The sequence below is a fragment of the Hemicordylus capensis genome, chromosome 1 (genome assembly GCF_027244095.1).
Source record: "Hemicordylus capensis ecotype Gifberg chromosome 1, rHemCap1.1.pri, whole genome shotgun sequence".
In the NCBI taxonomy this organism is placed as follows: Eukaryota; Metazoa; Chordata; class Lepidosauria; order Squamata; family Cordylidae; genus Hemicordylus; species Hemicordylus capensis.
Window position 1 is genome coordinate 350,783,824 of NC_069657.1, and position 12,663 is coordinate 350,796,486.

A 12,663-nucleotide genomic window follows, 5' to 3' on the forward strand; every position below is an offset into this window, starting at 1 on the left:
GTTAACATTAAAGAAAATAACAATTTTGCTCTTTTTTTATAGGTGCTCCAAATAGTGATTTGCAGTGGTGGCAGCCCTGAACATGTCTGACAATGAAGCAAACCACATATTTGAGGGGTTCCCTTTCACATAGTTTAATAAGTCTCCAACTGGATGACAGGAAAATTTTGAGTGGCCATCAGGAATTTATCTATGCTCGCAGAATGCAAATTGTATTTGCTACTAAGATAAAGTCAAGATAAAACTTGACTAAGAAAGTTCTCAATCTGATGAGTCTCATATTATGAGTCTTTGACCCAGAGAGACCTGCCAGGTTGGTCTCTGAGTCATCTCGGAGAGACCATGTTACTCCTTTACTGATGGAGTTACACTTGCTGTCAATAGGTTCCCGGACAAAATACAAAGTGCTAGTTATAGCTTACAAAGCCCTAAATGACTTAGGCCCTGGGTACCTAAGAGAGCGTCTTCTTCATTATGAGCCCCACCACCCATTGAGGTCATCTGAAGAGGTCCGTCTCCAGTTACCGCCAACTCGTTTGGTGGCTACACAGAGACAGGCCTTCTCGGTCACTGCCCCGAGATTGTGGAATGCGCTCCCTGCTGAGATACGATCCTCCCCATCTCTGGCAATTTTTTTAAAAAAACACCTGAAAACCCATCTTTTGACCCAAGCCTTCTCAGCTTCTTAAATTTTGGGGATTTTAATATCTAGTTTATTTTAAAATTAAAAACCCGATTTTGGGATTTTAATCACTGTAATTGTTTAATTGTTGTTTTAAAATTGTTAATTGTTATATTGTTTTTTAATTTGTTCTAGCTCTTTACTGTTTTAGTGGTTTGTTTTAATTGTAAATCACCCTGAGCCATTTGGAAGGGCAGTATACAAATAAAATAATAATAATAATAATAATAATAATAATAGTATACAAATCAAAACAACAACAACCACCACCACCACCCTTGGGAAGGACTCGATGTCTGGATAAAACAAACCAGTCAATAACACCTGTCTGACTATGTAAACAAGTAATAATAATAATAATAATAATAATAATAATAATAATAATAATAAAAAGTGCTATGTGCACTATGTGTGGTTTGTTTTAATTGTAAATCACCCTGAGCCATTTTGGAAGGGCAGTATACAAATAAAATAATAATAATAATAATAATAATAATAATAATAATAATAATAATAATAATATACAAATCAAAACAACCACCACCACCACCACCACCCTTGGGAAGGACTCGATGTCTGGATAAAACAAACCAGTCAATAACACCTGTCTGACTGTGTAAACAAGTAATAATAATAATAATAATAATAATAATAATAATAATAATAATAATAAAAAGTGCTATGTGCATGTAGTTTTGGGCATGGCTGTACAGCATGTTGCAAGATGCAGATCATTTGCAGCTAACCATTTGCTGCTGAGACCATCCATAAAATATACTTCAAGGTGGGAGGGGAAAGCTGCAAATATATGTCAAAAGAGAAATTGTCACACTCATTTCCAAATATAAATCTACTCAACTTTCCCCACCCCACTATCTTTTGACTGAATGATCATTTGGAAAACATGCTTGTTAATCTATGGTAAAAATAATATTAAGCAGGAAAAAAATTAGCATTTCTCCATTATCACTAACAAAAGATTCCCCAGTGTAGCTATTTTTGAAAACCTAGCTTTTACCTGAAAAGAAGGTTTCGTTGACTACATTTCTAAAAAGAGCAGAAAATGTAAGATTTCAGAGAGGGCAATATTCGGATATTTACTGGGGTTTTGTTTTGTTTTGTTTTGTTTTAGAGAAAAGAGCCTTGTTAATATGATATGCCTGATACAGCCATTTTAGGTACTGAAAATCATTCAGTGCTGTTTTGTTCTTCATGCATCTATGCACTAGCTGTAACAAATAAAAGCATATAGTTATTAATTCTGCACCTAAGAATGCAAAGCAGTAGAAGAAGCCATCTCCCACGAGTTGAGAGGAAAGGTGAATGCAAATAAAATCCACACTTTTTGTCATAATGACAATAGCAACAACACAGATTTCAAGAGTATACGGAATCTTCATGTTGGGTCTTTTATCTGATTCCTCTCCTTAATTGTTATTTGGAACAGTGCCTTGGAAAAGACTGCTGTTGCCTCTCCTCTCTCAATTTGGAAAGTGTGGCCAAGCAGCTCTATTCAGCTTCAGAGCAGTGAACATAATTGGAGTCCCAGTTCGCAGGCATGAAAGGGAGGCGCTGTGCCTTTGATTACAACGACCACATCTTTATGGTGTTTATATGAAGTGTTATTTCTATCTTCCGTGTCCACAATGTCAAATTAATAGTTAACAATGCTTTCCAAACGAGCATCCAGATCTTGGCTACTGTTCAGCTCTTCCTGATATGTAGCATGATTACCTCCTTACTTTGAAGACCCAAAGAAGACTAGAGGTTTGGTGTGTTTTTTTAAAAGAGAACAAAACATTAAATGAAATCTGAATGTGGCCAACTGCAGACAGAATATTAGAAGGTAGAAGGTAAGTAGGTAGAGGATTCAGAAATATAGTGTTCTTACAATGTAGTAGCAAAACTAGACAGTGTGACTGCAATCATCTACAAACTGGAAATGATAAAATCTAATGACCATTCTTTAAAAATGTACCGTGGTCCTAAGAATGGATGCCCTCTTGTTATTTATTAGATTTATCAAACACCCTACCTTATCGGAGGGTTGAGAAGTTCTTGATGGATAATAAAATTTAGTTAACTCCCAACATCACCATTATTAACAACCACATTATATATATAGCACCTGAGTGTTATATACCAAGAAGAATTATTTCAGTAATTCTCACACCATCATTCCTGAAAGGTAGGCCAATATTCTTATCCCCAGATTTCACATGTGGACCTGAGGATGAGGAACAGTGGTGTGCCTAATGGCACCTTAATGAGTTTGTGGAAGAGATTAGAACCAGCTCACATGCTTAGCTGCTACATACAACAGCTCAGAAGTGAGAATAAGAGATTTGCTCAATCCAGCTATTATTTGCTAGACAGATTTTGTCAAGAAAGAAAGAGAGAAAAGAAAAGAAAAGAAAAGAAAGTCTGTATGTACGCACAGTCTCCAGGTACTGTACAAGAGGCTCTGGACTGGGGAAAACGAGCTGCCCAAAACTATCACAGAGATTTTCCAGAATGGCAAACTTCTCTCTCCAATAAACTAGATTTATATGAGAAGAAACCAAGTGAGCTTATGCAGAGAAACATGTTTACACATTCATACATCTTCTAAAGATGTGAAGGGATGATACTTAGAATATTTGATATATAATCCTTTGCATCTGGGTGTTGTTTTACACATCAGTGGTCAACATGGTTATTCTCACTTCTTTTTTTTTAATGGAATCAAATGCCATGACTACTAAAAAGGGGGTTTCTAATTTTATATTATTTATTGCTTCAGAAAGGAAGGGGGCAGAATTTCCTAATATAGTATAAATAACTTGGACATCCGCAGTCAACATATATACATGAGAGGATCATAAACAAAGTTACCGGAAATCTTCATTAATAAATTGTTCACAACTTAATGCTTCTTAATTTAAAAACAGTTACACCTGAGCACGAAAATATACTATACAAAAAATGTGCCCCACCCATATTTTGGAGTTAAACAGTTCTTCAAAACAAAGAAGAATAAATTTGGCAATGCTGCTTTGAGTGTAGCAAATACAACATTTTGCAAAACCTTTTGCATTAATAATATAGATTTAAAACATGAGTTTTAAAAATTGATATACTAAAAGCTCTTTCTTGCATCTCTTAATTATGGCAACTTGCATTTACTCATACAGAGAAGGATTAAAATTTGAATTTTGAATATTATAATTTACTCCTGTTTGCAGATACTCACCACAATGAGAGACAGTTGCAAAAGCTAGTCCTACATACATATGTAATAGGAAGACATAAAAGAGAATATGGGAGTGGGGGAGGTATTTTTTCTAATGCTCAAATTCCTTCAGAGTTACCCTATATTAAGCACAAACATTTCAAGCCTTTATTTGCACCAAAGTCAGACCTTCTAGAACATTTGCCACTGTCCCAGCTGCATTGTGTCTCTGTAATTCATGGTCTAAATTAACTGTGGCCCTGATTCTGCTGCCTTTACTCATGATGTCACTCTTCAACTTCAGAAGAACTATTCTTATTCTATTTCATCTCGAAGAAGTCCAATATGAAAAGGTCGAATCATAAACAGTTCATTAAGTATAAATAATACACTATTTCAAAGTGCTTTCCACTGGCACGGAAATACTGAAGTCATACTTGATGCTTTAACTTGTCTGAGTTTCAGTGGAACTTCATACCCTTAACTCCTTGGCCTCCCACATGACGATAAACATCTAATGGTCTATCCAAATATCTAGTGGATAAATATCTAATAGTTTACAATCTTAATGAAGTATTGCAAATATGTATTTTACAATACTTCCTGCTCTTAACCACATCAGGTTATCATTCCACAATAAACAGCAATTCCATATTGTTCCCCAATACTTTAAAAATGAAATCAATATTCAGGAACAAAATGAAGACTATGGCTTGAGAGAGTCTGGTTCAAAGGCATCATTTGAAGTTCCGCTTGCACTTGGGATCTTGACAACCCTTTTCTTCTTCTTCTTTGTCATGTCTTTCCTAGGTTCATCCACAACACCATTAGATGGAAAGCCATCAAGCACAATTACATCTGCCTGGTATTCTATTTCATTAGTTTGTATGCATTTCTTCTTTGTCTTCCTCTTTGTGGCTCTACAGGGAAAGTAGGGTAAAAGAATGAATCTGGTTTCTCAACCTACAGCTGTTTAGTGTTGAGATTCCATTTATGTAGGCTACTAAGGGCTAATCTCATGATGCTGGGGCACACAATCCAAGGCAGGAAAGAGTCCAAGGGCTGGTTCTTTTGATACCTTACCACTCTACATCATTTGGAAGGGGATGAATGGAGAGCATGCCCTTCAGGATGTCTTTGTACAGAAGATGTCTCTCCTTGCATGTCCCCTTTATCTTGTGGGGGTGAGCTATTGCTTTGCATTGGGACATCTTCTGTGCAAGCTCTCAGCTTGCCCCCTTTTTCTAATCATATGGGCTAATAAGGTATCATCCAAGAAGCCCTAAAGCAGTCTATGCATGCTCCCCAAAAGAGGACTCTGTCAAACTGATCTGTAGCATGACACACAGAGCAATCCTTCACCTTCTTTTGACAAAGCACTTGCAAAAAGAGGGGAAGGACTGTGCTATGTATTGTTTGGCTAGTGCAAAAAATTGAATCCAATAAGAATTTAGCACAACACTAGTTGAAATAAAACAAGCATTCTTAAAGTTTCAAAATGTAGATAAAAGAGGCAGTCTAAGTCTACTCCAACCCATACATTTTCAATCTCCTCACTGCTAACAAAATAGCCTGTAATAGCCACAGTGTGCCACAACCAGAGACTAGGAGGGTCTGCTGTAATGGGGCAGTAGGGTGAAAAATGAATTACAGTGTTCTTCAAACAAATCAGGATAAGTTGGTGAAGAAGACTGAAAAGCAAACTGAAAGAAACTCATGCAAAATCAACATTTGTCCTTGTCACCTGTGTATACCCAAGTAGTGTCAGAAGGAAAATGTTTGGGCTTTCTACTTTTGCAAGGAAGCAAATGCAAGCACTGAGCAAGGCTCTTTGGCAACTTGCTGTTTGCTCTCCCAGGAGAATTATCTTCCCAACAGGGAGATACTGAGGAACAAAATATTTTCAGATTTCCAAAAGAAAATGTGAGACTTAACAGATGCAATTCTGTTTAGCTGGCAAAATCATCCCAATAGACTGGCCAGTTGCAGATGGTACAACTTAACCTTGCTTGAGCAATTGTGCAATTCCTGTGCAGTTCTGTACATTTTTTTTCAATGTTCCTGCATCTTCAGCATCTCATGCAACTATAAATTTCTTTTTGATTCCGTGATCTTCAAGTTTTTATTTCCCTCATCTACTCCTACTTATCTTCTTTCACTCTTGGATGAAATAGAGATTCTGATCTCCCTGTTGGGCCATACACCTGTTATCTACTTTTTGCTTGGTATTCCTCTAACTTAAGCTCACAGCTCTGACCTTTTTAAAAAATAGATATTGCCCTGATCCTGTAATCATCATCCATGTTCTGGCATCCTACATGACAAAGCCACTGGAGAGAGAGAGATATATAGGAGTTCATTAAAATAAAAAGAGGAGAAATGGAATAACCATTGCTTAGCACCTACAGAATGTCAGACGACAGACACAGTGTACTCCTTGGAACCATCTTTGGAATACAACTGCATATTGACCATTGCTTTATTTGTACTGGGCAGCATTCTGATTAACATTGCCCTTGATTTAGAATGTCTCCCATCCACAATGATTTTTTCTTAGCTCCTCCTTGCCTCTGCTGCCCTTAATGTATATTCCTGAGGCTATGCCATCGCAGAAGTGTGTGTGTGTGGAGGGGGTGGTTACAAGCTGGGGCAGTAGAGGTAAGGGGAACTTAGGGGAAATTGTTGCATCTGGGCAATAGTTCAGCAACCCTAACATTAGTCTGGACACTGCTCTTCCCCCACCTAACAACTTCTCTAGACTAATTCTGTTCATTTTAGTATAATTTATCCCAATTTATTTTGTTCTTAAATGCTTTATCAAAAGCTACAAGAATTTTCATCTCCTTCCAATCAGTGGAACAAACCAAACAGGCGGCTTTGCACAATGGTTGCTTACTGTATGGCGAGGGAGTCTATCTCTGTGTCATTCTCTGAAATAAATCTTTGGTCTCCTGACTTGCTGATGACTGCTGACATCTGCAAAAGGGGGAAACTTTAATCAGTGAGGGAGAAAGGAAAAAAAAATAAAAACGGGGTCAACACGTGTACAATGAAAAACCCACGGGCTTCCTGAATGAGGAGAGAATATACCTCGCTTCACATAGAAGATCTGTCACCCATGAAATTCTCACCCTATGCGGTTAAAAAGGAGGAAACAGTTCCTCAGCTTTAAGAGCCCCTTGAAATGTTCAGGTGTGTGTAGCAAAAAAACAAGTTATGAATCTATGCTTCAGTGAATCTTAAACAGGGATTATATACATTTTTAAATATTATTGACACGGAAATAACTACCGACATTTTTTTCACTTCAAGGGGAAATTTTAAAACATCCCAAAATTATTTGTCAGCACTGAATATTTAAATACATCCATTATATTCTGTATTAAATTTTTCATTTTAAGGCGAGTCAATCTATACTCAGAAATGAAAGAACATATAAACTATCAATCAGCAAAGATCCATTTAATTAAAAAATAAACCTCTTGAATGCTGAAAATAATTCAGAGTAGACCCATTCCGCTTCAATACATTATGGGTCACAATTGCATAGATGATCTGTTTGACACTGAAAGAAGACAGCCCCCATTATTTTAACTTAGTTCATTCTATTAGTCTACATATGGGGAGGGAGTGAACAAGTGTGGTTCACTAAATGGTGCAGGACTTAGATTGTGGTTCAAATTCCAGTAGGAAAGCATCAAATGCAGTAGATACTTGTCACATTTACTTTGCATTTTCTGATACAGGATGGCATGGATGCTCTGGAATGGTACAACTAAAAAAACAACTTCCCTCCTTCCTGTTTAAAACAAAGTCTTCCTATCATATCTAACATTTTGGAGTGGCAAAACATCTGCCTATGTTGTATATCAAAATTGTTATTTTCCAAAACATATGCCCAGGGGACTTCTGAATTTTGTTTTTAACAGCAAGTTCTCATGTGATATCACAACTGCTTCATAACCTCCTCCAGGTTTCAAAACCTCCTCCAGGTTTCAAAAACTCCCCTGAGCTGCCATGAGATGTAGAAGTGGGATTGCCATTAAAAGCTGAAAGCCCTGCTAGGCATGTCAAGTCTGGTGTGCAGTTCTATGGACTGTATAGTGGCCATCATGTTGTAGTTGTATCTGACTATGATCAAAGCAAATGCTACTTAATTGATTGATATTACCCTGAATTCAGGTAGGATAAGATCTGGTTTTACTTGCCACACATAGATTGACATCCTTCCTGATGGACACTGCACCCACACAGTGAAAGACAGAATGCCTGGTTGTGGCATCCTTGCTTTGGAAGTGCGGATGCCTTGGAAGTGGAAGTGCTTTTCCCAGGTCTCCCCTTACCCTGAACATGTCCTTGAGGGTCATAGAGCCCTCAGAGACATGTCCCTGGGTTGTTCAGAGCAGTTCCTGGAGGAGACCAGCACCCCACCCCCAATGCACAAGCATCTGCGCTTCCGAAGCATGGATGTGATCATTACTGCTGGGCATCCTTTCGCTGCATGGATGCAAAATAAGTCAGGATATCAGCCATTTACTTTAGCATGCTTTTATCCTGATGTATTATTATTAATTAGTGCAAAACCCATATATACACACATACATATTGAAAAATTTGGAAAACTTACTAGGAAAATCAAAAATTAGAAATTCTGATTTCCCTGTCAACTGTAATATTTTTAATAACAATAGCAATAATAAAGATGACTCTGAAAAGAAATAAATGAGCCAGGGAATGGTGGGCAACTATCTTTCCCTCATCCCACAGACTGACTGCCATTTACTGAGGTTGTTCCAATTAAGACATATTAGTAGGTCCTGTATGAGAAAACTGCTCAGTATCTAAGTGCCAATTTGTAGAGAAACTGACTGTACATCACCACCCCAATCCAGAGAGCCAGGGGCGTAACGAGGCTGTAGTGGGCCCAGAGACAAAATTTTAAAATGGGCCCCTCGCTGATACACACACACTCACTTCACATATGACTTGCCCCCAGGCAGCCGCCTCCCCTTGCCTAATGGTAGTTACGCCCCTGCAGAGAGCTGTGTATATTGTGCTCAGAATGGGAAAGATGGGGGACCAAAGCATATCGCTGGGATGAGAGCAAGTGACAACTTAAATTCAGTAAAACTGACAGTCGTTTGGTAAGCCCAAGGCATAAGCACCAAAGCAAGCGAGAAAGAATGAGCCTAAGTGTCCTTAGTAAATTCCGATGGGTATTCACAAGAGCTAGGGTTAACTCCTTCCCTTCAGCATTATTAGGAGGGAGATACCAAGGTATCCCCATAGAAGAACGCTGTTGTAGCTGTGGATCCGGGGAAGTAGAAACCATCAACCACATTTTATTGCACTGTAAACTACACTTAAACCCAAAGACATGCTTTATTTTTCCTTTGATATGTAGATTGTCAAACCAGTCTGATGAATATCTTGTTAAATTTTTACTTTCCGATGAGGATGCCTCAGGTTCTAACTCTATAGCTAAGTTTTGTTATATTGCTTCCAGGATGTATGTAGGGGAATTGTTTTTAGGATGTTAATGTATTATTGTATAGATGTAATTGTATCCACAGATGGTATATGTTTTCTGTTTTGGTCTAAGGCTGTAAATAAAATTTGACTTGAATGAGCCTAAGTGCTCTTGGCCCAATTGAAGAGGTGAGTGCAATTTGGAAATTGCTGCTCCCCTATACCATCTCCTGGGGGCATAGCTTTGATTTCCTTCCTAGCTGCAGTCCAGGGATGCAGGGCTTAAACAAGCTTACTCTTTAAGCTAGCTTACTGGTACTACCTTAACAGGATCCCTTTCAGAGTACCTGACCATATCAAATGTGCGTGCAGAAGTTTGGGGACCAGGGATGGACTGACATTTTAAATAATTCTGTGTGTGAATAAAATCTCTCATATTCAATCCAACATAGACTCCACAATTATTGCAGAGTCTAATGCAGAGGTGTCTAGCTACTCCTATGTGGTCAGTCTGCACCAGTAGAGGGTCTAGTCTTAAGCAGATAATTATTAGACCTCTTCTGAATAAGCCTGCATTGGATCCCTCAGAGTTAAGTAACTATACGCCTATCTCCAACCTTCCATGGTTGGGAAGGGTAAATGAGAGGGTGGTGGCCTTCCATCTTCAGACAGTCTTGGAGGAAACATATTATCTAGAGCAGGGTTTCTCAACGTGTGGGTCCCCAGATGTTATTGGACTTCAACACCCATAATCCCCAGCCCCAGTGACCTTTGGGAATTATGGGAGTTGAATTCCAATTACATCTGGGGACCCACACATTGAGAATTCCTGATCTAGAGGGCTGCTCAACTTTGGCCCTCCTGCAGATGTTGGCTGACCCTCCTGGCTATTGGCCACTGTGGCTGGGGATTGTGGGAGTTGTAACAGCTGGCGAGCCTAAGTTGAGCAGGTCTGATTCTAGACCAATTTCAAACTGGTTTTCAGGCAGGCTGTGGGTTGGAGACTGCCTTGGTTGGCCTGATGGATGATCTCTAACTAGGATTTTACAGAGAGAGTGTGGCTCTGCCAGTCCTTTTGGATCTCTTGGTGGCTTTTGATACTATTGACCATAGTATTCTTCTGGATGGTTGAGAGTGTTGGGAGTGGGAGGCACTGCTTTGCAGCTTCTACCTCTCGGGAAGATTCCAAATGGTGTCGCTTGGAGACTGTTGCTCTTCAAAATGAGAACTTTTGTATGGAGTCCCACAGGGCTCCATACTGTCTCCAATGCTTCTTAATATCTGCATGAAACTGCTGGGAGAGATAATCATATTTGGTTCAGGGTGTTAGCAATATGCGGACAACCAAATCTATTTCTCCATGTGAGCTTCATCAGGAAAAGCCATAACCTCCCTAAATGCCTGCCTGAAGGAGGTGATGGTCTGGATGAGAGATAACAAACTGAAACTGAATCCAAATAAAACAGAAGTACTTATTGTGCAGGCTCGGAACTCAGGAGTCAATTTTGATCTGCCAGTTCTGGATGGGGCTACACTCCCCCAGAAGGAACAGGTACACAGTCAGGGAGTACTTCTGGATCCAAACCTCTCTCTGGTGTTTCAGGTTGAGGCAGTGGCCAGAAATGCTTTCTATCAGCTTGGCTCATATGCCAGCTGCATCCATTTCTTGAGATAAACAAAAAACAGTAGTGCATAGGCTGGTATCCTCCAGACTTGGCCAGTGCAATGTGTTATACAGTCTATTTTATTGTTTTTTATTTAAAACATTTATACCCCGCCCCTCCAGTACACTACTGCTCAGGGTGGCTGAAAACCTTAATGTATGGACATTAATGTATTATCAGGATATGGGGCTGCCTTTAGATGTAATTCAGAAACTTCAATTGGTGCAAAATGCAGCAGCCAGGTTGGTCTCTGGCTTGAAGACCATACTACTTCTATATTAAAAGAACTACATAGGCTACCAATATGGTTATAACCTATATTTCCTTAAACAGCTTAGGCCCAGGGTATTTAAGAGAATGTCTTCTTTGTCATGAGATCCCCCACCCACTGAGGTCACCTGGTGAGGTCCATTTGCAGTTGCCACTAGCTTGTCCTACTCAGGGACGGGCCTTCTCTGTTGCCACCATGAGGCTTTGGAATGTGCTTCCTGCTGAAATAAGAGCCTCCCTGTCTCTGTCAGCTTTTAAAAAGACTCTGAAGCATTTATTCACCTAAGCTTTTTAAAGTGAATTGTGGTTTTAAACTATCTTATTGTTTTAATTTTGGTTTTTATTTGTCTAATGTTTGTTGTAAACTGCCCAGAAATATGAGTTTAAGGTGGCATACAAATATATTAAATAAATAAATAAATGATGACGAGACCATTTTAGACAGATTTTTGGACAGATTTTGATGTTAAACTTGCTAAACTGACACACCTCTTGCTTTACTCTGTCACCATGGCTTTTGCAGCAGCATACTCACACTGCTTTTCTTTTTAAACCATTTTGATTGTTAATCAGCTTCCTCACGTTTTACCGTGAAATTACTATAGAGTTCAATAGAAATAAAGGGATTATTTTAGGATGTGATCCATCATCACTTTATGCGTGGACAAGGGTTTCCTCATGTCCCATAATCTACAGAGTGCTCACTGAACAGCCTTTTGGACTGTGGCTTTAATGTATTACAAGCTAATATCAGCTTTTGTGAAGCTATAATTATCAAGCAAAATAAAATTTGTAGGTTTATGGATATGAATAACAAAGCAAAATAATTTGTAACAAATAGTTTTATCTAAGTTAAACCTCATAACTTCTTTTCTCTTGGAGCATTAGACTAAGTTAGTCATGACTATATCCCACTGAAATTAATTAGACTTAAGTTAGTCATGACTGGCTTGTTTCAATGGAGTTTAATCATGATTAATTAATCTGGATGCTGCCCAATAGTTCCCAGCATAGTTATATTTCCCAGATAGTTATTTTGTGGAAATAATAATTTTTGGGCTTGTACCACTTGAGAATTGCTGAATCCATGCAAGTCCATGCACTGAAATTAATATATGCCAAATACATTTGGCAATTAAACTGCTTACTACAATAATTGAAAATGAAATCCTATATCTCATATTGTCGAGTATATCCTTTCCTTTCAGTTAGTCACCTCAGATATAACTGGTGATGCTGCTGCTTCTGCTGGGTCAGTGGGTAGAAGAGGAGTGGAGTCTTCTACTAATCCTGAAGGCAATTGTTCTTTGTATTGGGCTGTAAATGAATGATAAATAATTAATTCTGAATGCTTGGAGTGGGTCATC

At 38.6% G+C, this 12,663-nt stretch overlaps 1 protein-coding gene across 9 annotated transcripts in view; it reads right to left on the bottom strand.

The window, feature by feature from the left end:
* Positions 1-3,434: 3,434 nt before the first annotated feature.
* The window catches only part of AHI1 (Abelson helper integration site 1), a 184,473-nt gene continuing 175,244 nt past the window's right edge, over positions 3,435-12,663 (bottom strand). For 6 of the 9 annotated variants that reach the window (XM_053288476.1, XM_053288440.1, XM_053288454.1 and 3 more), the window contains 3 exons: positions 12,513-12,613; positions 6,790-6,869; positions 3,435-4,813 (listed from right to left, as the gene is read on the bottom strand). In XM_053288476.1, the coding sequence (XP_053144451.1) occupies positions 4,600-4,813; positions 6,790-6,869; positions 12,513-12,613 (395 nt within the window). In that variant the 3' untranslated portion in view covers positions 3,435-4,599. Of the gene's footprint in view, positions 4,814-4,848; positions 6,224-6,789; positions 6,870-12,512; positions 12,614-12,663 lie in introns of those variants that run through there. The other 3 variants (XM_053288486.1, XM_053288496.1, XM_053288506.1) reach the window with 3 other exon arrangements.